The sequence below is a fragment of the Hypomesus nipponensis genome, chromosome 13 (assembly GCF_054491055.1).
Source record: "Hypomesus nipponensis isolate SF chromosome 13, ASM5449105v1, whole genome shotgun sequence".
Classification (NCBI taxonomy): Eukaryota; Metazoa; Chordata; class Actinopteri; order Osmeriformes; family Osmeridae; genus Hypomesus; species Hypomesus nipponensis.
The window spans coordinates 1679747-1704494 of record NC_140373.1 but is presented as its reverse complement, the minus strand read 5'-3'; the positions used below and the strand labels follow the sequence as shown (position 1 = coordinate 1704494).

Genomic DNA, 24748 nt, shown 5'->3' with positions numbered 1-24748 from the left:
TATGCAGGTAGCAACGCTAGCAACGCTAGTGCTAAATAAGTATTTAGCTGGTCGGCTCCATGACGCCGCCAAAAGAACGAAGGGGAACCAAGTAGCCTCAACTTTCCTAGACTTTTAGCTACGGTACTAATGCTGAGGGCTCGCTGATATTGCTGTCTGTCTTACTAGAACATCGTATCTAAGCGTCGTTGCTAACGTATGATGATATTGTGACGTTAGGCTAGCACTGAGTTCCCTTGTGCGACACAAGGCACTTTTTGCCACAAAACGTCCAAGCCTAAACTGTCAAATGGAACGTTCGCGCAAATACAAGCAACTCAATCGGGACCAAGACGAACATTTTGACACCAACTTTGTCTATTTAGTGCAAATATTTACGTTTTGTTAGGGGTGGGAAATAATAATAAATATATATGAGAGAGAGATAAAGTTCAGAAGGACAGAAGAGAGAGGGAGAGAAGCATGGGGGGAGAGAGAGATAAGCAAAGGGAGATAAAGAGGAGGGCAGATGAACAATAAGGGCATTTTCCTTTTGTTCCGAGAGAGAAACTATTTGAATATACAATAGTAAGGCATGTAAATGCGAGAGGGAGAGACGGATGGAGAGAAAGAGAGAGTGAGAGAGAGAGAGAGTAAACTTCAGAAACAGATAAGGACAGAAGATGATACAGACTGTAAAGTAGTGTTGTTTTTTTCTCTTCCCTATGAAATATGTCCTTCTGTGCTCCCTGTAGTGTCTCTGCCGTCTCCAGACAGTTACCTGACAGGCGTGCCTCTGATGTCCGCCGTGTACGCAAGGACCCAACTCCGCGCCCTCCCCATCGCCCCGGCAACCGGCCAACTGGGGGTGGAGGTGAGCCTCATCCAATCACTCCCTCCCATACTATTGTATATCCTTATTCCAACATGCAGGTGTATATTTATACAGCCTAAATAAGATATCATGTGTGTGTGTGTGTTTAATCCCTTTGTCCTGACCTTCTTGTGAGTCAGTATATAATAAAAACAAATTATACTAAAATATTGGGTTGGCTTATGAATTTGCATTGCGGTGATGTCTCGCCTTAACTATGGATTGCTGAACCAATGTTCCCCTGTGTACTGAACCAATGTTCCCCCTGTGTACTGAACCAATGTTCCCCCTGTGTACTGAACCAATGTTCCCCCGGGTACTGAAACAATGTTCCCCCTGTGTACTGAACCAATGTTCCCCTGTGTACTGAACCAATGTTCCCCCTGTGTACTGAACCAATGTTCCCCCTGTGTACTGAACCAATGTTCCCCCTGTGTACTGAACCAATGTTCCCCCTGTGTACTGAACCAATGTTCCCCCTGTGTACTGAACCAATGTTCTCCTGTGTACTGAACCAATGTTCCCCTGTGTACTGAACCAATGTTCTCCTGTGTACTGAACCGATGTTCTCCTGTGTACTGAACCGATGTTCCCCCTGTGTACTGAACCAATGTTCCCCTGTGTACTGAACCAATGTTCCCCCGGGTACTGAAACAATGTTCCCCCTGTGTACTGAACCAATGTTCCCCTGTGTACTGAACCAATGTTCCCGGGCACTCATACAGAAACGTTGATCCCCAGATGCTGCTCTTCCCTGGGCTGTGGTTCAGCCACGCTGGCCAGGTGGAGTCTGTGGAGCTGGTGGTCCAGCCCAGCCAGGTGAGGTCCCTGGCCAGGGTCCTCATCCTCAGGCCTTACTGCCGGCCCAGCCACCACCTGGTGCCCCCAGGTACGTCAGGGGTCAGGGGTGGTGGGGGCAGGGGGGTGGGAGGGAGGGGGGAGGGAGGGAGGGCTGTAGACTGTGTTTACTTGCTGTTTGTTGTGTTTAGAATCATTTTTGACGTGTTGTATATTTATTTTATATCCTCCCTCAACCCACCGCTAACCCAGGGCTTGCAACTAACTGGTTTCCTCACTGTCCCAGTACCGTCCCCAAGTGCAAAATGAACCATCCCAACATTGACCTGTCCGAAAATGTGAATTCTTGTGTTTTCGCATTTTGACATTCTGACATGGGGCACATGTCGGCCACCGTAGTCTAGGTTATTTGCATCACTTTTTAAATAATCCATATAGTCGTGGGGCTCATCAATGTCTGCATTTCAATGCAAATACAAACACAATAGAATACACAATAGAATACACAATGTTCTTGCTAGTTTCATGGTGCGGCTCTTTCTTTGTTAGTGAAAAGTTTTGAAAGGTTGAAAAAATATTTATTTATTTTTGCCCTGGAAATACATGTTACTGTTGTGCACATATAGCCATTACTACAGCAACAGTAGCTAATCTCTTCAAGGACGTCTGTTTTAGGACATCTGTTTTAACGGCCCATGTCGCCTCCTTGTGGTCAAAATACAGAATACAATAATGTGCTTGTATAAAAGGCAACAGTTAGGCTTGAAGTTTTTCCCAATTGTTTAAGAACACATTAAAATTTAAATTTAAATTGCAATTATCAAAACCTGAAACTAATGTGTCTGTTAATGCCTGCAGTGCAGTGAAAAAAACTATATGACAACAACAATGTTTAATGTAACTGGCCCCTTTAATAGTACAACTGGCCCCTGCTTGGCCCCCCTAATGAAATGGTCTAGAACCTTCCCTTCCCCCTGCTCAACCATGGATTCAGTATGAGGGAGGCTGTGCAGAGAGTTCAGTCAAACCTGAGCCGTTTCACTTCTGTACTCATGATCCGTACACTTGAGAGAACCAGTAAGTTATCTACATCTAAGCTCTTTATGCAAGTATACTGTAGTATACTGCAGTCCCACATGTAAGAAGGGTTATGGTACTCAGTGATTGTTGGCCGATGTTGCAGGCTTCGTTAATTCAGTACCAATATAAATTCTAACAAAGCTTTTGGGAAGACAATCCATCTAAGACTTATAGTATGTAAAAGGAGCAATGTGTGTCTGAGAAGTGCACCATACCTGAGGAGAGATTTGAGTGTTGTGACGTTCACAGCAGACTGGGATGGTTGATGATGTTTATGACTGTACCTCATGCTACTTCCAGAGAACCATGCAAAGCGTTGATGTTCAGTGTCCATATTTGATACTATAATGCGAGCCATATTCATAATCCCTTAGTGGGAATTAGGGCCAAAGCCGCCCTCGTCTTTGTCCTGGCAGCGAAGAGCCGTAGAAGAGTCAAACGGGCCGGTGCACTGGTGCGACTCCGTCGGCGTGGGGCACGCACAGCGTTACCGGGGATATTTCTCTCCAATGTGCATTCACTGAGCAACAAACTGGATGAACTTCAGCTACTGATGTGGAAAAACAGAGACTTTCATTCATCTTCTGTTTTGTGCTTTACGGAGACATGGCTGAGTGAACTGATCCCAGACTCTGCTGAGAGCGGATTGTGACCCTGTGCTCTCTGGCAAAACGAAAGGTGGTGGTATTTGTTTTTACATTAACAGTGGCTGGTGTGAAGATGTGACAGTGATTCTGCAGTACTGTTCTCCTGATCTGGAATCATTTTTTATTAACTGTAAACCTTTTTACTCGCCACGTGAGTTTGCTTCATTCATACTGGTCAGCGTCTACATGCCCCCTCAGGCTAGCGCCAACGAGGCTCAGCGTGTGCTCGCTAACCAGATATTGTGAGTGGAGCATGAAAATACGGATTCCTTGGTTATTGTGCTAGGCAACTTTAACAAAGGCAATCTCACTCAAGAACTCCCCAAATACAGACAACTCATCAAATGTCCTACCAGAGAAGGGAACACTTTGGATCACTGCTACTGTACAATCAGTAAAGCATACCATGCGGTTCCCCGAGCAGCACTGGGTCACTCAGACCACGCCATGGTTCACCTGATTCCTGCATACAGGCAGAAGCTTAAGCGCTGCAAGCCTGCTGTGAGGACATCGAAACAGTGGACCAGTGAGGCTATGGAGGAATTGCGGTCGTGCTTGGACTCTACTGACTGGGACATGTTCAGGACTGCCTCCAATAGTCTGGATGAGCTCACAGAGGCTGTGACATCATACATCAGCTTCTGTGAGGACTGCTGTATACCAACACGCACCAGGGTGAGCTACAACAACGACAAACCCTGGTTTACAGCTAAACTCAGAAGGCTGAGGCTGGACAAAGAAGCCGCGTTTAGGAGTGGGGACAGGGACAGTTTCAAGGAGTCGAAGAACAGGTTTAGCAAGGCGGTGAGAGAGGCTAAACGACTGTACTCTGAGAGGCTAAAGCGCCAGTTCTCTGCTAACGACTCTGCTTCTGTCTGGAGTGGGCTCAGGCAGATCACCAACTTCAAGCCCAGAGCCCCCCCCTCCACTAACGACTCTCGTCTGGCCAACGACCTGAACGAGTTCTACTGTCATTTTGAAAGACAATTGGACAGTCCTGTACAACTCCTTTCCACCCGTGAGGACTCCCCCCCCTCTAAAATGACGACCCTCTCCATTCAGGAGAGAGAAGTGAACAAACTGTTCAAGAGACAGAATCCCCGCAAAGCAGCTGGGCCGGACTCTGTCTCTCCAGCCACCCTCAAGAACTGTGCTGACCAGCTGTCTCCTGTGTTTACCTACATCTTCAACACCTCCCTGGAGACATGCCATGTGCCAGCCTGTCTCAAGTCCTCCACCATCATCCCTGTGCCCAAAAAGCCCAGGCCGACTGGACATAATGACTACAGACCCGTCGCCCTGACCTCTGTGGTAATGAAGTCTTTTGAGCGCCTGGTGCTGGCACACCTTAAAGCCATCACAGACCCTCTACTGGACCCCCTGCAGTTTGCCTACAGAGCCAACAGGTCTGTGGACGATGCAGTAAATATGGCCCTCCACTTCACCCTACAGCACCTGGACTCCCCAGCATCCTACGCCAGGATCCTGTTTGTTGACTTCAGCTCTGCCTTTAATACCATCATCCCCGCTCTGCTTCAGGACAAGCTCTCCCAGCTGAACGTGCCTGATTTCACCTGCAGGTGGATCACAGACTTCCTGTCTGACAGGAAGCAGTGCGTTAAGCTGGGAACACAAGTCTCTGATTCCCAGTCCATCAGCACTGGATCTCCCCAGGGCTGCGTCCTTTCTCCTCTATTCTTCTCCCTGTACACCAACAGCTGCATCTCCAGTCATCCGTCCGTGAAACTCCTGAAGTTTGCGGACGACACCACCCTCATTGGGCTCATCTCTGGTGGAGACGAGTCTGACTACAGGTGGGAAGCAGACAACCTGGTGACCTGGTGTAGCCAGAACAACCTAGAGCTCAATGCTCTCAAGACAGTGGAGATGGTTGTGGACTTGAGGAAGAACACAGCCCCACTCACCCTCATCACCCTGTGTGACTCCCCAGTCAACACTGTGGAGTCCTTCCGCTTCCTGGGCACTATCCTCTCCCAGGACCTCAAGTGGGAACTGAACATTAGCTCCCTCATCAAGAAAGCACAACAGAGGATGTACTTCCTGCGGCAGCTGAAGAAAATCAACCTGCCAAAGACAATGATGGTGCACTTCTACACAGACATCATTGAGTCCATCCTCACCTCCTCCATCACCACCTGGTACGCTGCCACTGCCAAGGACAAGAGCAGACTGCAGCGTATCATCCGCACTGCTGAGAAGGTGATTGGCTGCAATCTGCCTTCCCTCGAGGACCTGCACACCTCGAGGACCGTGAGACGGGCGAAGAAGATTGCGGCTGACTCCTCCCACCCTGGACATTCCCTGTTTCAGTCCCTCCCCTCTGGCAGAAGGCTGCGGTCCATCAGGACCAAAACCTCATGCCACACAAACAGTTTCTTCCCTTCTGCTGTTGGCCTCCTCAACAAGGCCAAGGCTCACACTGACTGAATGTCCTTAAAAAACTTTTACTTTTTGCACTACATTCAACTCCTTTAATATTTGTATTTTATATTGTATTTTATATTGTAAATTGGCAACTTATATTCTACTTTATTGTATATTTTATTTTAATTGTATTCCACTTAGTATTGCTAGTTCATGTATCCTTAGTATAGTTAGACCACATATTTAAATTTAAGATTCCTAAATGTTTACTGTATGCACCTTCCTGCCAAAGCAAATTCCTTGTCTGTGCAAACTTTCATGGCGAATAAATCCCATTCTGATTCTGAAATCAAAAAATTACACATTTACCCCCAGAATATTTTTTTTTACATCATTTTCTCAGTTATTAGACTATATATTAACATACCACAGGATTTAAGGATAATTTATTTATAAACTTTGATGTTTTTTTAGATAGCCCACGTTTTCTGACTGTCGTCTAACAAAGGGGATATATAATTACTTCTATAGTACTTATTAATAAGCAATCACAATTTAAATTTTACTCAAACCTTTTTGTAGCACAATCTTAGACATTTTACTCACAGATAAACTAACATCTATGATTATGATTGATTACAAGGAATTGAAACATGTAGCTGTATCTGTTATATATACATGATGAGACAAGGCCACAAGATCAGTAGGCCATACTTCATTTCATGTTACCCCACCACCTGATTAATAAGAACAAATAAACTGCATGAAGTGATAAGGACGTCATCTGCTAACTACAGAAATGTCATTGACATCATTGACACTGTCAGAGATACAAGAGACAGTTAACAACAGTTAGTAGCTGTGACTTGTTAATGACACGTGTCTCCTCTTCCTCCCTCCTCCTCCTTCTTGTGGAAAACCTTCCCATCCTTCTGCTTCTTCCATCTCAGCGTGCTGTGCTCTGGGATCCTCCCAGCAGCCTTCATCTGGGGGCACAGTCACACTGTCATGGTTACACCACATTATGGGGTGTATTGTAGAACACTGAACTGGTCTTGGATCAGTATGTGTGTTTCACCAACCTGTCACTGTCAGCTACATCTGTACAGGGTATTCTTACTGTAATAACAATCCTTACATGGTTTTAGGGTGTAACTGCTGGTTGTCTGTAATGACTGAGACTTTGACTACACATCATGTACAGTCAGAGGACTGCCTTCCCTCACACAGAGAGACACTCACTAGCTGCAAGATGGAGTCCAACATGGCAGGATCCTCTAAGTCTGAAGGTGAATTAGGAACCAGTTCCACTCTCCCCACCAGCTTCAGCTTAGTCGGAGTTTTAGTGGTGCTCCCTAAGTGAGGGAAGGTAAGAATGAGGAGGCAGACTTTATAATGAAGTGGTACATCACAGTTTCTCAAGTATAAAAGGACTCTATCTAGATATAACACTACCTGTTGTTGTACCAAGAGTGCTCAGTATGGTCGTGTTTGGGATGCTCCCTGGGGTGAGAATGAGGAAGTAGCCGTTAACACAGTTGGACATTACAGTACATTATGCAGGATTAGACTACTAAATACAGTGACTTGTAAGGGTTGAAAAGATTCCTTCTCCATGAGTCCGTGCTCCTTATAATTGTTTTCAACACAAACAAAAATCATTGTATTTGGTTTTAATTTGATCAAGTTTGTTGTTGTGTAATAATTTACTATTCCATCTATCTGGTGAGCAGGTTTATTAACTACATGTGATCTCCTCCAAACACCCTGCAAGCTTTCATGCTGTAGTGAAACCCCCATTTCAGTGGTGTGGTCTAGTATGAAGTAGAGGGCATACTGTCACTCTGCCAAGTCCCCCACCATGTATCACTGCTCTTTATTAGAGGACATACAGGAAACCCTTGTTAGTATAGGCCTGCTCATCACCTAGAATACACCACTGACACGTTCAAACCACACTGGCAGCTGCCAAGTCTCACTCACCATTGTGGCAAATAAAATACCAGGAAGTAGCACAAGAGTAAGTAAACCACTGCCATGAATTATCATGTGTAACTATGTTGGCACAGTCATGGCTGTTGCTGTCCAATGGTTGGTCTATCCACCAGTGCCTGAAGGAGGAGTTAGACCCGTCTGACCACTTCCAGTCGTCTTTGAACAGACCAATCCAGACGATGGCAGATGAATTCTCTCCCAGAACAAGTTGCTGTATCTCAATGTTATCAGCCTGGTTCCTGATGCTGGCCAGGTCTGTGTAATTCTGTCTGCAGTAGAGCTGAGCACCTCTCCAAGTTCTTGGTTCAAGAACCAAGATGTACTTTGGTTTGCCAGGATCATTACCTAGGAGTATCCATCATCAATATTATTCAGTCATGTATTCAAAAAATGTTACCAACATATTTTCTCATGAAAAAATATCAACCCTCCTCCTTTAAAACAAAGTAGTTTTTCTGCATCGGGTCTTTCCTCTAGAAGGCCATGGCAAGCAAACATGCATTTAATAACTGAAAGACGTGTTGTTAGGAATAGAAAATACTAACTCACCAATGTGAGAACAGACAAAAGAGTAAGTATTTGTACATGCATAGTCTCTCCATACTCCTGTTTCATTGCTGACCAGTGCAGCGCAGGGCTGGCCTGTGATTGGCTCTGGCTGGGCCCAGTTCCTGTACTCCGTCTCTCCTTCTCTGTAGAACTGACTGCCTGAAAGAGACCACTTCCAGCTGCTGACACTACTGACTCTAGTCAGTCCTATCCACATAGCCCATGTAAAAGGTGTCTGGTCTTTCGCCTGGTTTATCAGGCCCTGTATGTCTTCCATGCTGTCTACTGTTGCCAGGTCAACAAAGTGCTCTCTACAGTAGCTCTGGGCAGCAGGCCAAGTCAGTTGAGTGGTGACCAGATGATACTGATGGAGTGCACAGGCAGAGAGCACCCAGAACTCTGCAAACACATAATCATCTCATAACTGAGTTTGTCCTGAGCTGGAGAGGCTGGAAGGTTGTAGGAAGTGTGTTGACTAGACTGATGACTTGAAAGACTCTTACCAAGGAGCAGGGCAACAGATAAGACTCTGCACTGCATGGCTCTGATCTACACACACGTAGATACACACACAGACGTATACATATAAAAACAGATACACACACAAACACAGATACACACATCCATGAAGAGATACACATTCACAGAGGTACACCTTCATACACACATAGATAAGCAGACACATAGATACACATTCACACAACAACAACATCAATATTTAGTAGTTTTGTGAGAAACCCCCATGTCTCACCAAGTGTGAGCATCACGTAGGCTAAGGCCTCACCCAGCTGCCTGGGTTTGAATCCAGCCCTCTGCTGCATGTTCCCCCCTTCTCACTGTCACTACATTTCCTGTCTCTCTATCCAGTCACTGTGATATTAAGGAAATTCACATATTTGATTGTTTTGTAAAAAACGGTATCACTCAACTGATACAAATATAGGAGTAATTTAATTACTATTTGAAGTGTGGATGTACTTATAAAAATCTGGCCTCACAAAATAAATTCTACTATGATAAAGGAGCAGATGTGTGAGGAATGCACAGGTGATAATAGGGGAAGGTAAATGCACCTTACCTGAGGAGAGAGAGGGACGTGAGCGTTGTGGTGTTCACAGCAGACTGAGACGGCTGACTTTCACTCAAGTTCTTTTTATTTCACTCAATATATTTCCTGAAGAACCATTCAAAACATGTTGTCATGTCCAGAGTATCTGGGACAGTACTTTTCATTCATGCAGGGGAACACCCTCAACACACCTGGACACAACAACCTTTTTTTATGAAAAGGTCATTCATCTCAAAATAATCAACAAAATAGTTGTTCTGACAGGGCCAGTCTCTCTTCTCTCTTCTCTCCCTCCATCCACACACACCCCATCCCCTGCCAGTGCCCTGAACATGGACTCCCCTGAGTGGTGATCCAGAGATCGCAGTTTCAAATCCCCCCTGTGTACGTCTCTATGGATACAAGTGTCTGCTAAAGGAACAAAGTGTTTCTCTAAATGAGCAGGTTTGTTGACCCCACATGCTCCCCCTCTGAGGTCAGGCCTAACTCTGACTCTAGAGGAGCAGCACAGGACACAGGCTCTGCTGGATCAGTCCTTCACCTGCCAGGGTCACGCCCTCAGACACCCTGGGCAGCACTCCAGCTGGGGGCTGGGGAGAGACATTCAGTGGGGATCCATGGATCTCAGTCTTCATAGAACCAGGTCATATCTCCTGACCTCCATCACCACCCTGGTCACCTGTACCTCTGACCCTACACCATGTCCCTGACATTCAGGGCTCAGACTGTTGTTTACCAACTGGGCTGAGGTGGTAGGCAAATCACTGACGTCCCTGGTTAGGAACATTTCACGTGAGACCCAAGAGTATTTCCTTGTTATCTGTGGTTATAACAGATCCCTTCAGTCACACAGGGCCCCTCAGTACAGGAGCGTGCTAAACAACCTCTAAACAACCTCTACCTCATTTGCAACATCAGTTACATGACCGCCGCCAGCAAACGCAGACATACAGAGAAGACATGCAGTCTTTTTTCAGGGGCTTTTTGATTTTGTTTTTCCTCTCTCTCTCTCTCTCTCTCTCTCTCTCTCTCTCTCTCTCTCTCTCTCTCTCTCTCTCTCTCTCTCTCTCTCTCTCTCTCTCTCTCTCCCTAATAATAATACAGTTTTTCACAATTGCTAAAACACATTCTTGAAACAGTCACCCATTTTCTCAAAACTGTAAACACAAAACCTCATCTTCAAGCACTATTTACAAAACCTCGAATTCTCTTGCAAAATGAAACTTTCGCCTCAAAACAGTTTTACCTGTCCTCAAAATCAAACTTTCACCTCAAAACAGATTTACCTGTGCTCAAAATCAAACACTGCTCTCAAATCATAAACAAAGTGATCAAAATGATATACACTATCAAGCAGTCAGTAAACAATACACCAAAAAATTTAAAACACATTGTTCAAAACATATAGTTCTCAAGGAGAAGTACATTTTTACGTAATCTCAAAACTAATTTTTATATTTATCCGTCATTGTCTTTTGATGAACGAAAACATGTTCTATCACAGTAGCTCAACATTTATCAGAAATTACTACTCTGCTTTGCTCTTTGCAATTGTTCTTGTTCTTTCTCCTCCTTGTACCCCTATACAGTACTATACTGGCCTTGCATAGTTTGTCACCAAAGGGCACTCTACAACGTCCCTGTTGGCAACACGAGTGGGGCAGAATGTTAGGGAAATCTCTTTGTGTTGTTATGCGTTTCTGGATTTTTTATTTCATTACAGTAATTTTCTATATCGGCCGATATATCAGAGTACTATACCCTGCATCTCACTACCCACAACTCACTCCTGTTCTTTGTTGATATAAACCTGCAACCTGTCTAAATCTATTGAGCATTCAGTACTGTTACTGTAACAAATGGGAAGTGCAATGTTCAGGGCCATACCATTTGTTACGTAATTGTACAGTATAGAGCCTACGATGCACTGTGCTACAGTATACAATACTATACAGTAAAAGGGACAAAAATCTAAGGAGTAAACACGTGATCAATGTGCTTCTTCTTGTCTTTGGGCTGGGTCAGGGTCATTGACATCACAAGAAATATTTTCCCACCTTCAACAACCTGTTTGCTCTCTGAACTGGCTTATATTGGTTGTGTCACATCATTTAAAAACAAGTGAAATCTATTTTGAGTGGTTGTGTTTAGTCAATGACATGTTTTTTCTATTTGTATTTGATTGTTGCCATTTGTGTTTACCAGTATGAATGACATGTCCATTAGAGTGCAGAATGTGTTTTGAGGATGAGAATGTGTTTAGAGTTTTGCTGAAAAGTCTATGTGAGATTTGCAAATTGTGTTTTACCATGTGAAATGGTTTAAGGTATTGACAACACACTGCACAATTAGCTACATGAGTTTAGGCAACTAATAACTTTGTTCAGCCAATGGGTTTTAGTGTTTTAGCAATTCAGAAAAACTGTAATACATTTTATTTCTAATGCACCTTTTCTGAAAACAGATCTCAAGGTGCTACAGTTAAGAGTTATAAAACAAGGTAAAACATCAATATAAAATACAATTAGACAATTAAAACTCATAAGATCTGCTAAAAAGAAATGAAATAAATAAAAGTTTACATTAACCACCATGTAGTAACAGGTATAGTAACAACATTGTTTGTATGTAAAAAATGCTATGTAAATAAATGGTGAGAGGGGTGAGGGGGTGGAAAGGAGCAATAGAAAGTTGTATTACCGAAACAAGATCAACAATCAGTTTGCTTTGTTAAGACATTTGTCTACTTCAAACACACTCCTGGATGACACAGCAGCAGCAGCAGGCTCCACTAGATGTTCTCCTCCAACACAGTGTTCTCATGTTCAGGGTCCGCTCCCTCAGGATCACCTGAGTTCTCCATCATCTGCTTGTACTGACTCTTAAAAAACCCAGCTTGGGGGAGAGGAGAGAGAGGAAGTAAGAGAGAGTGGAAGAGAGAGACTGGGGGGGTCTCGTAAAGAGGAGATAAAGAAAAATATGGAGAAACAGGGAGAAAAAGAGGAGATATAAAGAAACAGAGAAGTAGAAAAAGACAGAGTGAGACAAAGGCAGCACAAGGGTTAACTTCTAAAGGCACTATTTTCAGTATAATTGTATTGCACTGTTTAGTACAACTAACTGTAAATTTGAATTGTTTCATACCTGCTAATGTGAATCTACAAAATAATTCAAGTTTTCCACTGAAAGCACACAGGCTGAATGTGTAATGCTTAAGATGATGATGTGGGGCGCTTCCTGTTGTCAGTGGATGATGATGGACCAGGTCTATAGCCATACCACGTAGCACCCAGGCAACATTGGAATTATTCTATGTAGTATATAAAGTGATAAGACTCAATTGCAGGCCTTGTTAATTGCTAATGCCACAGTTTGCTAACGTTAGCTAAATTAGCTAGCCACTGTAGTGGTAAGTAATGAGAATGCGTTCAGAAAGTTCTTGATTTTTTTTATGTAAATCTGTGATTTTGCAGTTACTAGTGCGATTGCCAATGTACAGTAACAATGGGGCTATAATTATATACATCAGTTATTTACGTAAAAGCGCTAACCGCCATCGTAATTATTAATAATCAGTTACTAATTTATTAATTAACCTTTTCTGGTAGCACAATCTTAGACATTTTACAGACAAATGAGCAAAACACGTGTATTATTTTGACTACAAATTATTGAAACATATAATGATATGATTACACCAGGTTACAGAAATGTCATCAACAACGTCAGTACTGTCAGAGATACAAGAGACAGTTCACAACATTACAAGGTATTGAAACATATAGCTGTATCTGTTATATATACATGATATATATAAAGACAAGGCCACAAGATCAGTAGGCTTTACTTCATTTCATGTTACCCCACAACCTGATTAATAAGAACAAATAAACTATGAAGTGATAAGGAATGAATCTAATAGTTAAATAAATGTCATCAACATCAGTACTGTCAGAGATACACGAGACAATTACCAACATTTAGTAGCTGTGACTTGTTAATGACACGTGTCTCCTCTTCCTCCCTCCTCCTCCTTCTTGTGGAAAACCTTCCCATCCTTCTGCTTCTTCCATCTCAGCGTGCTGTGCTCTGGGATCCTCCCAGCTGCCTTCATCTGGGGGCACAGTCACACTGTCATGGTTACACCACATTATGGGGTGTATTGTAGAACACTGAACTAGTCTTGGATCAGTATGTGTGTTTCACCAACCTGTCACTGTCAGCTACATCTGTACAGGGTATTCTTACTGTAATAACAATATTTACATGGTTCTAGGGTGTAACTGCTGGTTGTCTGTAATGACTGAGACTTTGACTACACATCATGTACAGTCAGAGGACTGCCTTCCCTCACACAGAGAGACACTCACTTGCTGCAAGATGGAGTCCAACATGGCAGGATCCTCTAAGTCCGAAGGTGAATTAGGAACCAGTTCCACTCTCCCCACCTGCTTCACCTTAGTAGGAGTCTTAGGGGTGCTCCCTAAGTGAGGGAATGTAAGAATGAGGAGGCAGACTTTATAATGAAGTGGTACATCAGTTTCTCAAGTAAAGAAAATGTCTATCTAAATATAACACTACCTGTTGTTGTACTAAGAGTGACCAGGGTCGTAGCACGTCCTGTTGTACCAATAGTGTTCAGGGTCGTAGCACTTCCTGTTGTGGTAGCAAGAGTGCTCGGAGTTGTGGCACTTCCTGTTGTTGCACCAATAGTGCTAAGGGTCGTAGCACTTCCTGTTGTTGTACCAAGAGTGCTCGGGGTCGTAGTGCTTGTGATGCTCCCTGGGGTGAGAATGAGGAAGTAGCTGTTATAACACAGTTGTACTATTATTAGAACAACATGCAGGATTATAAAGTTAAATACAATGACATGTAACGCACAGTTGACAAGATTCCCTTTACAGTAGTTACTCCTTATAACTCCTTATAATGCCTTTATGCTCAAACAAAATGTAAAAAAAAAAGGGGTAATTACCACCAAAAATAATTTAACATTAAAAATAACATCTGGTGAGCAGGTTTATTAACTACATGTGATCTCCTGCAAACACCCTGCAAGCTTTCATGCTGTAGTGAAACCCCCATTTCAGTGGTGTGGTCTAGTATGAAGTAGAGGGCATACTGTCACTCTGCCAAGTCCCCCACCATGTATCACTGCTCTTTATTAGAGGACATACAGGAAACCCTTGTTAGTATAGGCCTGCTCATCACCTAGAATACACCACTGACACGTTCAAACCTCAGTGGTAGCTGCCAAGTCTCACTCACCATTGTGGCAAATAAAAGAATGGTAATAAGAACAAGGGTAAGAACTCCACTGCCATGGATCAAGTGGATATGTTAAGGCACAGTCATCATATGGTTGGTCAGTCCACCAGTGCCTGAAGGAGGAGTTAGACCCGTCTGACCACATCCAGTTGTCTTTGAACAGACCGATCCAGACGATTGCAGATGAATTCTCTCCCAGAACAAGTTGCTGTATCTCAATGTTTTCAGTCTGGTTCCTGATGCTGGCCAGGTCTGTGTAACTCTGTCTGCAGTAGAGCTGAGCGTCTCTCCAAGTTCTTCGTTCCAGAAACAGGATGTACTTTGGTTTGCCAGGATCATTACCTAAGAGTATCCATCATCAATATTATTCAGTCATGTATTTAAACATTTTACCAACATATTTTCTCATGTAAAAATATCAACCCTCCGCCTTTAAAACAAGTGTTTTTCTGCATCAGTTATTTACTCTAGAAGGCCATGGCAAGCAAACATTCATCTAATATCTGAAAGATGTGTTGTTAGGAATAGAAAATACTAACTCACCCCTGTGAGAACAGACAAAAGAGTAAGTATTTGTACATGCATAGTCTCTCCATACTCCTGTTTCATTGCTGACCAGTGCAGCGCAGGGCTGGCCTGTGATTGGCTCTGGCTGGACCCAGTTCCTGTACTCCGTCTCTCCTTCTCTGTAGAACTGACTGCCTGAAAGAGACCACTTCCAGCTGCTGACACTACTGACTCTAGTCAGTCCTATCCAACACAACAATCCAATGTCCTTCGTTTGCTCTATCAGGCCCTGTATGTCCTCCATGCTGTCTAAGGTGGCCAGGTCAACAAAGTGCTCTCTACAGTAGCTCTGGGCAGCAGGCCAAGTCAGTTGAGTGGTGACCAGATGATACTGATGGAGTGCACAGGCAGAGAGCACCCAGAACTCTGCAAACACATAATCATCTCATCACTGAGTTTGTCCTGAGCTGGAGAGGCTGGAAGGTTGTAGGAAGTGTGTTGACTAGACTGATGATTCGAAAGACTCTTACCAAGGAGCAGGGCAACAGATGAGGCTCTGCACTGCATGGCTCTGATCTACACACACGTAGATACACACACACACACAATTGGTTAAATACTGTGTACCCTGACACACATGAAACAATTCTAACTTTATAATTGCTGAAGATTAGCAACAACGAATCGATTAAAATCGATTATTAAAAAAGTTGGCAACGAATTTCATTATCGATTTGTTGTGTCGTACGATTATTACGTCACTCAATAAGTCGTGGAGATGTTTGAGTATAAAAAAAAACAAAGTTTAGTTGAGTGCGGAGGTAGAGGAAAGGCCATCGCAGAGACGTTGAGTAACGTAGTTCTGAAACACATGGTGGAGGCAGAGAAATCACTATTTGCGACCAAAGTCATCCAAGGGATTATTTCACACTAAATACATCAAAAAGGGGTGTTAATTCACTGAAGTTAGTTTCATATTCAACATTCGTCTCACATTCGTAAGACGCTACTTTGCAGCATCGCATTAGGAACCGGGTGAAAACTACCCATACCATTTTGAAAAATATACTTTTATAATATTTGTATGAATATTAAACCTCAAACAGACACCAGAGTATCTTAACAATGTCTGGTACACTTCCACAACCTTAAAATTTGCAGTGAAGTTTTTAAAAAAATGATAGAAAATCACAAATCTTTGAAAATAGCTTAAACCTCGCAAATCTTAATTTTGTGTCAAAAAATCTTAAATATACACCAGATTATTCTAATAAAGTCTGGCCTATGTCACAACCTTTCAATTTACAAAAAGTTTTACACCAAACTCAAATAAAATGCTCATCCCTGTAAATAGCATTAAATCCACGCTAATATTAATAACATTTTTTCAAAATTGTGTGCCTGTTTGTGCACATTCTGAAGATTTTTTGCACTGTGAATTTGCACTGTCACAGGGTTGCCATGGGTCTGGAAAGTACTTGAATAAAAAAAGAAAGAAATCCAGACCCTGAAAATGCTTGAATTTATGAAGAGGTCCTTAAAATGCTTGGATTTAGCCCCCCCCCCCCCCCCCCAGATATATCACACGCTCCACCAGCTCCTTCTGATTGAATCCTAAAATGTTACACGTTGAAGGTATTAAAATGTCTGTTAGGGCTTTCAGTAATATGCATTTTTGAATGTTTCCGTGTGATTGGCTGGTTGGTCTATATCAATTTGGCTCTGTCAGGTTTCATCCTGATCGTATAAAAGGTTTTCCTCTACTTCCTCCCGGGTGGGGCTACTGCCATGTAATTAAGGTAAACCATTCAAGTCTTTGTGTAGTACGGTGCTGGGTTAGACTGGTATATGTAAGGTAAACCATTCAAGTCTTTGTATAGTACGGTGCTGGGTTAGACTGGTATATGTTAAGGTAAACCATTCAAGTCTTTGTATAGTACGGTGCTGGGTTAGACTGGAATATGTGAACAACTATGTGAATTATTGGCCTTTAATTTAGAAATAATTTATCTTTGAAAAGTGCTTGAAAAGTGCTTGAAAAGTGCTTGAAAAGTGCTTGAAATGTATCATTACAAAAGAGTGGCAACCCTGCTGTCAGTTCTGTTTTTGAATAAAAGTTTGGAAATTAATGCTTTTTTGTTTTTTTATCCGATTCATCGATTAATCGATAAAATAATTGACAGATTAATCGATAATTAAAATAATCGTTAGTTGCAGTCCTACTGAAGATTCATACATACAAAATGACTGAACTGATACACAATAATTCCATTCATAATATATTTGTTTGACTTAATTCAATACCGATATTTATTCTAACAAAGCTTGTGGGAAGACAATCCATCTAAGATCTATACTATGAAGAAGGAGCAGATATGTGAGGAATGTACAGGTGACAATAAGTGTCCTTAAATGCTCCTTACCTGAGGAGGGAAGTGAGCTTGGTGATGTTCACAGCAGACTGGGATGGATGACGTTGGTCATCAACCTCCTGTTATCTCCAGAGAACCATGCAAATTATGTTCAGTGTAAACATTTGACTCTGTAATCATTACTAAATTCCTAATCAACAAGTTACACATTTACTCCCAGGTGCTGAGAAATGGACATTATGTTCTCAGTCAGAAGAGTATGTATTGTATCATGTGACAAACGTACCACCAGATGTAAGGATACTTTATATATAGACTTTAACATGACCTGGTTTGGATATTTTTTCATGACAAATCATGTTCTGACTGTCCAGTAACAAAGGGGATATAATTATACACATACAAGACAGAAGTTAACCCCTCCGCTCCTCTCTCCCTCCATGTCTCCCCCCCTCCTCTCTCCATCCATGTCTCCCCCCTCCTCTCTCCATGTCTCCCTCCTCATCTCTCCCTCCATGTCTCTCTCCCTCATCTCTCCCTCCATGTCTCCCCCCTCCTCTCTCCCTCCATGTCTCCCCCCTCCTCTCTCCCTCCATGTCTCTCTCCCTCATCTCTCCCTCCATGTCTCCCTCCTCCTCTCTCCCTCCATGTCTCTCTCCCTCATCTCTCCCTCCATGTCTCTCTCCCTCATTTCTCCCTCCATGTCTCCCTCCTCCTCTCTCCCTCCATGTCTCTCTCCCTCATCTCTCCCTCCATGTCTCCCTCCTCCTCTCTCCCTCCATGTCTCTCTCCCTCATCTCTCCCTCCATGTCTCCCTCCTCCTCTCTCCCTCCATGTCTCCCCCCTCCTCCCTCCATGTCTCCCCTTACTTGATGAGTACTCTACTAAACTCTATCGTACTCTGCTCTGCTTTAATCTACTCTGTCATAGGCTTCTCTGTTCTTATCCTTTCACTGTGTTCACTGTGTGAAAAAAAGTCAAACAGTTTCCAATGTTTTGTTTCTTTTTGTTTTTTTGAGAAAGGTAAAATAGTTGATCTTGAAAATAAAAATAAATCAATTTCATTGAAAAGTGTTTCTCAGGGTGTAGCTCCCTCCTCAACCCCTTCAGTGTGTGTTCCTCTCCTCCTCCTCCTCCTCCTCCTCTCTCCTCCTCCTCCTCCTCTCCTCCTCCTCCTCCTCCTCTCTCCTCCTCCTCCTCCTCCTCTCCTCCTCCTCCTCCTCTCTCCTCCTCTCCCCAGGGTGTAGCTCCCTCCTCAACCCCTTCAGTGTGTGTTCCTCTGTGCCGCTGTGTAACACCACCGGAGGCTGTGCCCGGGGGTGGTACTGGTGCCACCTGCAGGAGGCCTGTGTGCCCGTCACCAGCCCCTGCAGCCCCTACCAGCCCCCTGCCTCTCCCGGGAGCCACAGCTACCCCCTGCCCCCACGCTACCGCGCAGTACCTCCGCTGTACCACCAGGTGGCAGACCTGCCCCTCAGAGTGGAGCCCAGCATAGAACAAACCCACATCAGTGTGAGTGGATGACCAACCAAGACAACTTTATACATCTTATATCACTTGAAACAATGAATTTGATCTCTGATTTGTTTCTGTGGTTTACTACGTCAGGTGGTTCTCCCGGAGAGAGAGGTCCTGGTGTTCCCTGACGACGTCTTAGCCGTACAATCCACCCGCCCCCCCGGAACCTTCCTTCACTGCCGTGCCGCCGGCTCCTCCCCCTGGCGTCAGAGCTATCTCTCCCTGAGGGGGAAGGCGTGGGCGGGGTGGTGGGAGGGAGGCCTCTCGTCCCCCCCTGACGGGGGCCTGTGGGTGGACGGGGTGGAGTGTGATCTACGGATGCTGTACGTGGACACACTGCACGGCACTGGGCAGAACCATCTCAGCGGCTTCACCCACGCCTCCAGCACCCCCATCACCAGGGCCCTGACCCCCTCTCCTGCCCCAGCGCTGAGCCCCATATCTGGGCTTGGCTTCATCCACCCCCGGCCTGACGCAGACCACCGGATCCACATCCCGGTCGACGTCCCCACGCTCGTCGTCGTTAAAATCCTCTCCGGCGAGGGAGCCACCAGCTCCTGGTCTGCCCCGGTGCTCCAGACGGGGGTGATCTTCCAATCCTCCTGCCCAGAGGAGCTGCCTCGTGGCTGGGCTGGTTGTGAGCGTGAGCCCCCTGGCTCTTGGTTCTCCTGGGCCCTGCTGGTCCTGCCGGCTGTTGGGGCGAGGAGCGTGAGGGTGAGGGCGGTGAACGGGGTTAGCTCCCAGAGTGCCAGTGTGCAGGTGTGGGCGTACGAGCAGGTGTCAGGGCTGCACCTGGGGCCCAGCGGACCACTGAGGATGCTGGTGGGCGTGTCACAGGTGAGAGGTCTTCCTGCCGTCCCGGTCTCCCTGGGAGACTCTGAGATGCTGATATCTCTCTCTCTCCCCCCTAGTTGTTCACAGCCAAGGTGGACAGAGGGTCTTCGGTGAGGTTCACCTGGGTGATAGACGGCCTGGAGAGCTTTGCCTATGAAGGAGACTCCTACAGTGTGGTCTTCAAGAAGCCCTCCCAGTACAAGCTCACGGTCAGCTCCTGCGTCACACAGTCACAGTCCGTCTGTCCAAGTCAACTGGTGGCTGTTAATATTCTCTATGTGTGTGTATGTAAAATATGTGGTGTTGTTTGTCATTTACAAGCCTAAACCACAGGATTGTGCCCGTCCTGTAGAAATGTGCTGTGATTCATGGGTGGGTGTTGGCATGGGGAGGGGGTTAGGTTGGCCTCAAGCTAAAAGGCAAATGATGCTAAATGAATGCTACATTAACTGTGTTGTCACTGTAAGGTAAACATCATTATAGCTTGCAGAGAGGCTAATTCTAGCCTAATGAGCCATGAACGACACACAAAAACAAAATATGTCATGTAGTTGAGATATGTTGCAGTGTAGTTGAGATTACTGAGAAGGTTCAGTAACCATATTTGAGATGGGGTTATTTTTCAGTGTGCCTAGTAAACACAGACATGTTCCCTGACTCTTAACACTGAAATACTGTTAGAACTTCGAACTTCCCATCCTTAATGATCTGCTGAACTTGCTACACGCACTACTTGCATGTCGCTTTGGATTAAACGGTGTGTACTGAATAAATAAAACGTAACGTAGCATGTCGATCCATCGTACCATATTGTCCCAGGTGACAGCAACCAATCCTGTGAGCTCTGAGACCGTGGAGGTCATCCTGACCGCTGATGTTATGACCCCGATTGCCCAATCAGAGTTTGTCTCCGTCAACGAGGTCATCGCTGTTGGAGCCACACATCTCTACAGCTTCCGGGTCAAAGTTGACATCTCCCTAGGGGTCACCTTCAGGTTAGGGTCCTTGAGTTATGAATTAGTCAGACTAATAATGTGTGAAATCTGTTGACATTGAAATGTATTGAATCAGTCAAAATAATTCAATGTTGAATCTCTAGACTAGAATCAAAGCCGCGTTTCATGTCTTCTTCACCTTTTCTGCAGGTGGGATTTTGGAGATGGGCGTGGCCAGGTAAACCACACCCACCCTGCCCTGTATGAGTCTGGGGGGGAGGAGCTTCTGAAGGGCGGAGTCAGACAGGTGTATGTGCAGGACTCTGCTAGCCACGTCTACCTGCAGCCAGGTAAACACATCACAAATACATAAAGTATAAATTAAGCATTTTAATTGAGTCACAATTGTTAATTATTCTAAGTTGGTGTAAACACGTAATATATCTTTATATATAGAAATACTATGCAGTGCAGTTATCAAAAAATGTGACTAAGTTGTTGTATATCAATTTAGTTTGTTGTTGATGTTGTTTTGGTCATTGTTCCCTCAGATGACTACACAGTGAAGGTCCATGTCTACAACAGCTATGACAGTGTTGAAAGAGCCATAACAGTTAAAGTCCGCCTTCTTCTGACTAGTCTGTCCATCTCCCCCCTTCCCGCCATCCCCCTCGTCAACCACTCGTTCCTTCTAGAATCCTCCCCCGAACCTTCCGTCTATGGAATCCTATACACCTGGAACTTCGACGACGGTTCCAAAGAAGTCCAGGGGTTCCGTGGCCAGGTCAGCCATGTTGTGGCCAAGGCCGGAAGCTACAACGTGACCGTGAGTGCCAACAACACCCTGACTGCCCTGACGTCCTGGGTGACGGTGACGGTGCTGGAAGCCTTGGCCGGACTCCGGCTGAGCTACAACGGACCCAACGAGCTGAACTCTGTGACCGAAATCCACGGGGAAGTAACCTCCGGGTCGAATCTTGTCTGGGTTTTTGACTTTGGCGACGGGTCGGGGGGGAAAGCCACCCCTGATAGCTCTTCTTCCCACGTGTATGAGACAGCAGGGAACTACACAGCCACCGTGACCGTGTCCAACTCTGTCAGCCAGGCCAGTCAGTCCCTGCCAGTGGAAGTCTTCAGGTTGTCCATCCGTGCGCTCCAGCCTGTGGGGTGTGTGAGGAGCGGGGAGGAGATACCGCTCCAAGCTCAGGTGAACGGAGACGTCTCCTCCTTGGTTTTCCTCTGGAGGTTCGGTGACGGGTCGCCGTTGACGATCCATGAGGGCAATTCCACCGCTGCACACATCTACTCGAGCGCCGGGGTGTATCGTGTCAACGTGACCATTCTGAGCCCGGTTGGGTCGGCCTTTCTGGTCGCTGACGTTTGCACCCAAGCACCCATACAAGACTTGACCGTTAGTCCGTTTCAAGGGGCCGTGGCCCTGGGAGAGGAAGTGTGTTTGAACGCGGTCGTTAACCCCAAACAAACAGCCGGCTACCAGTTCCTGTGGACGCTTTTCCCGACTTTTGGAAAACCGTCCGTTTCAACCAACCTGTCGGTTATCTACACTTTCACTGAAGCAGGTGACTATGAAGTATCTCTGAATGTGTCCAACATGGTGAGCTGGGAGGCCGTCTCTCACAGAGTCACCGTGCAGGAAGCTGTTCGAAGCCTGAGCCTAAACTTGAGCAGTTCCTCCGTCTGTACGGAAGACACCGTCGTCTTCACACCTGCCGTCTCCAAAGGAAGTGATGTCACCTTCTCTTTAACGTTCCAGGAAAGCGGTTCGGTTATCGAGTTTGCGGGGGGCGGATTCGCGACCTCTGACCTCCCAGCTGGGGCCCACTCGGTGACTGCGAGAGCCTGGAACCAGGTGAGCAGATCTCAGGTGGTTCAGACTGTGCAGGTGATCGAGCGGATCCGAGGTCTGCGATTGGTCAGCCCGAGTTCCGCTATTTTGGAGGCTCTAAAAGAGGTAAATTTTCAAGCAGAGGTCGCAAATGGATCTCCGACCAACTACACCTGGATGTTCAACCCCACAGGGTCCCAACCAAAACAGGTCCAGGGACAGGAAGTGATGTTCTCTTCACCCGGAAGTGGTTTGATATCCGTGGGTTTGGTGGCGGACAATGGTGTCTGCTCCCAAACCGTGAACAAGAGCTTCGCTGTTCAACGTCCCGTTAGGGAGATCAAACTAGAGTGTACGTCGACACAAACAATCACTGGATATCCGGTAACTTTCCTTGCGGCAGTAGACGGAGGCACAGATCTGAGATTTCATTGGGACTTCGGAGACGCAGATGCAGTGGTCGTCACCAACACAAACACCGTCTCCCACGCGTATAGTTCTGCCGCGCGGTACTACGTCCAGCTCACGGCTTCCAACGCCATCAGCCAGGTCTCCTCAGGTCTGCGTGTGGAGGTGAGCGACCTCCAGTGCTCGCTCCCTGAAGTCTCCCTAGTCCAGACCCGCTCCACCATCCCCAGGTCCAGATCCGGCTACTTCGAAGCCAGCATACACGCCAAAACCTGCACCACATACAAGACCACCTACCAGTGGAAGGTGTATGAAGGGTCCGACTGTGAATCCGAAGACGTTAGGAAGTCGTCGCCCCCCCAGGGGCGTTTGGTGGCCCTCGGGGGTAGTGTGGACGTGACCTCCCCCTTTCTGTCCCTCCCCGCACAAACCCTGGATGTAGGCCACTTCTGCCTGGTCTTCACCACCAGACTTCAGGGAACTCCACTGCAGCTGTCCAGGAGCACCAGCCTCTCTGTGGTTCACTCCCCCCTGGTGGCCGTCATCAAGGGGGGCTCCCAGCGTCTCTGGCCCAGCCACAGCGACCTGATCCTGGACGGCTCTCTGTCCCATGACCCTGACGTGGAGCCTGGAGGAGAGGAGGGGCTGGAGTATCACTGGGGGTTCATTTCTCAGGTAGGAAGAAATTAATGAGTACATGAACACGTTTGAGTTGAGAGTCAAACCCGTACGTTTACCAATGGCTTCTCCTGGTTTCCACCTTCTAGAAATCTAGCGAGCCTCCTGCTGGCCAGGAGTGGAACAGCATGACCAGCAGGATGACTGTGCCCAGCCGGGTCCTGCAGTCAGATGTCTACCTCTTCACTCTGACCATAAGCAAGAAGGGTAGAACATCTGTGTCCACTACACAGTCTGTAAGAGCTGCATGGTCACGTTAAAGGCAGGGTAGGCAAGTTGTGCGAAGCAACCAATGTTAGCTTCTGTTTGAGAGGATTCAAACCAAAATATCCCACCTCCTCCCTTCAAAGCCACCCCTACAAAACTCCAGTACCGAGCATTGAGTGGAGGGGCAGAGTGTGCACAGGTAGGTAGGCAGACAGACAGGTAGCCCGTCCAATCCCTCGTCAGGGTACCCCTTAATGATCCTGTTTATTACAGTATTGCGAAGCCCACAGATGTCGGAATGATTTCATATTACCGTCAAACCTTTAGATATATTGGTTTCTATCAAGACATGAAGTAACTTTCGGCAAATATGACAAAAAGTGCTTCTCTACAACATTGTCTACCCTTCCTTTAAGACTAACCCAGATACCCAAAGACATCTGCTGAGTCAATACTATTATGTAATATTATTATATAAATTGTAACATATTATTATAATAGTCTGATGTGTCTTGTCTGAGTGTAGGTATCAGTGAGCCAGGCCCAAGTACTTCCTGTGACGGTGGAGTGCATTTCCTGTCGCCCTCTCTCCTCCCTGCGGGTCGGTGTCGGTCGCCCAGTCGTGCTGTCTGGAAGCTGTGAGCAGTGTGACGGCCGTGCTGAGGTGATATTATATCCTTCCTTCCCTCCATCCCCTATCTCTCTCTTCCTCCTTCCTTCCCTCCATCCCCTATCTCTCTCTTCCTCCTTCCTTCCCTCCATCCCCTATCTCTCTCTTCCTCCTTCCTTCCCTCCATCC

General features: G+C 45.7%; 2 protein-coding genes across 3 annotated transcripts in view; one reads left to right on the top strand and one right to left on the bottom strand.

Annotated features, from left to right (window-relative positions):
• pkd1b (polycystic kidney disease 1b) overlaps positions 1–24748 on the top strand; it is a 41442-nt gene that overhangs the window by 1782 nt on the left and 14912 nt on the right. The window contains exons 4-13 of the mRNA XM_084670428.1: positions 735–853; positions 1595–1742; positions 18764–19035; positions 19132–19878; positions 19953–20084; positions 20695–20870; positions 21021–21160; positions 21362–23739; positions 23832–23978; positions 24476–24613. Coding sequence (XP_084526554.1) covers positions 735–853; positions 1595–1742; positions 18764–19035; positions 19132–19878; positions 19953–20084; positions 20695–20870; positions 21021–21160; positions 21362–23739; positions 23832–23978; positions 24476–24613 — 4397 coding nt within the window. The remainder of the gene's footprint in view (positions 1–734; positions 854–1594; positions 1743–18763; positions 19036–19131; positions 19879–19952; positions 20085–20694; positions 20871–21020; positions 21161–21361; positions 23740–23831; positions 23979–24475; positions 24614–24748) is intronic.
• LOC146259397 (C-type mannose receptor 2-like) lies at positions 6262–8847 on the bottom strand. Of its 2 annotated transcripts, XM_084670986.1 has the most exons (6): positions 8811–8847; positions 8308–8706; positions 7747–8103; positions 7231–7266; positions 7006–7118; positions 6262–6749 (listed from the first exon to the last, which is right to left on the bottom strand). In XM_084670986.1, the coding sequence occupies exons 1-6, from the start codon at positions 8845–8847 to the stop codon at positions 6633–6635; spliced, it is 1059 nt and encodes a 352-aa protein (XP_084527112.1). In that variant the 3' UTR covers positions 6262–6632. The 2 variants fall into 2 exon arrangements, 1 of the variants encoding a protein (XP_084527112.1); XR_014729604.1 differs by lacking the exons at positions 6262–6749; positions 7747–8103; positions 8308–8706; positions 8811–8847 and having other exon boundaries at positions 7021–7118; positions 7219–7445.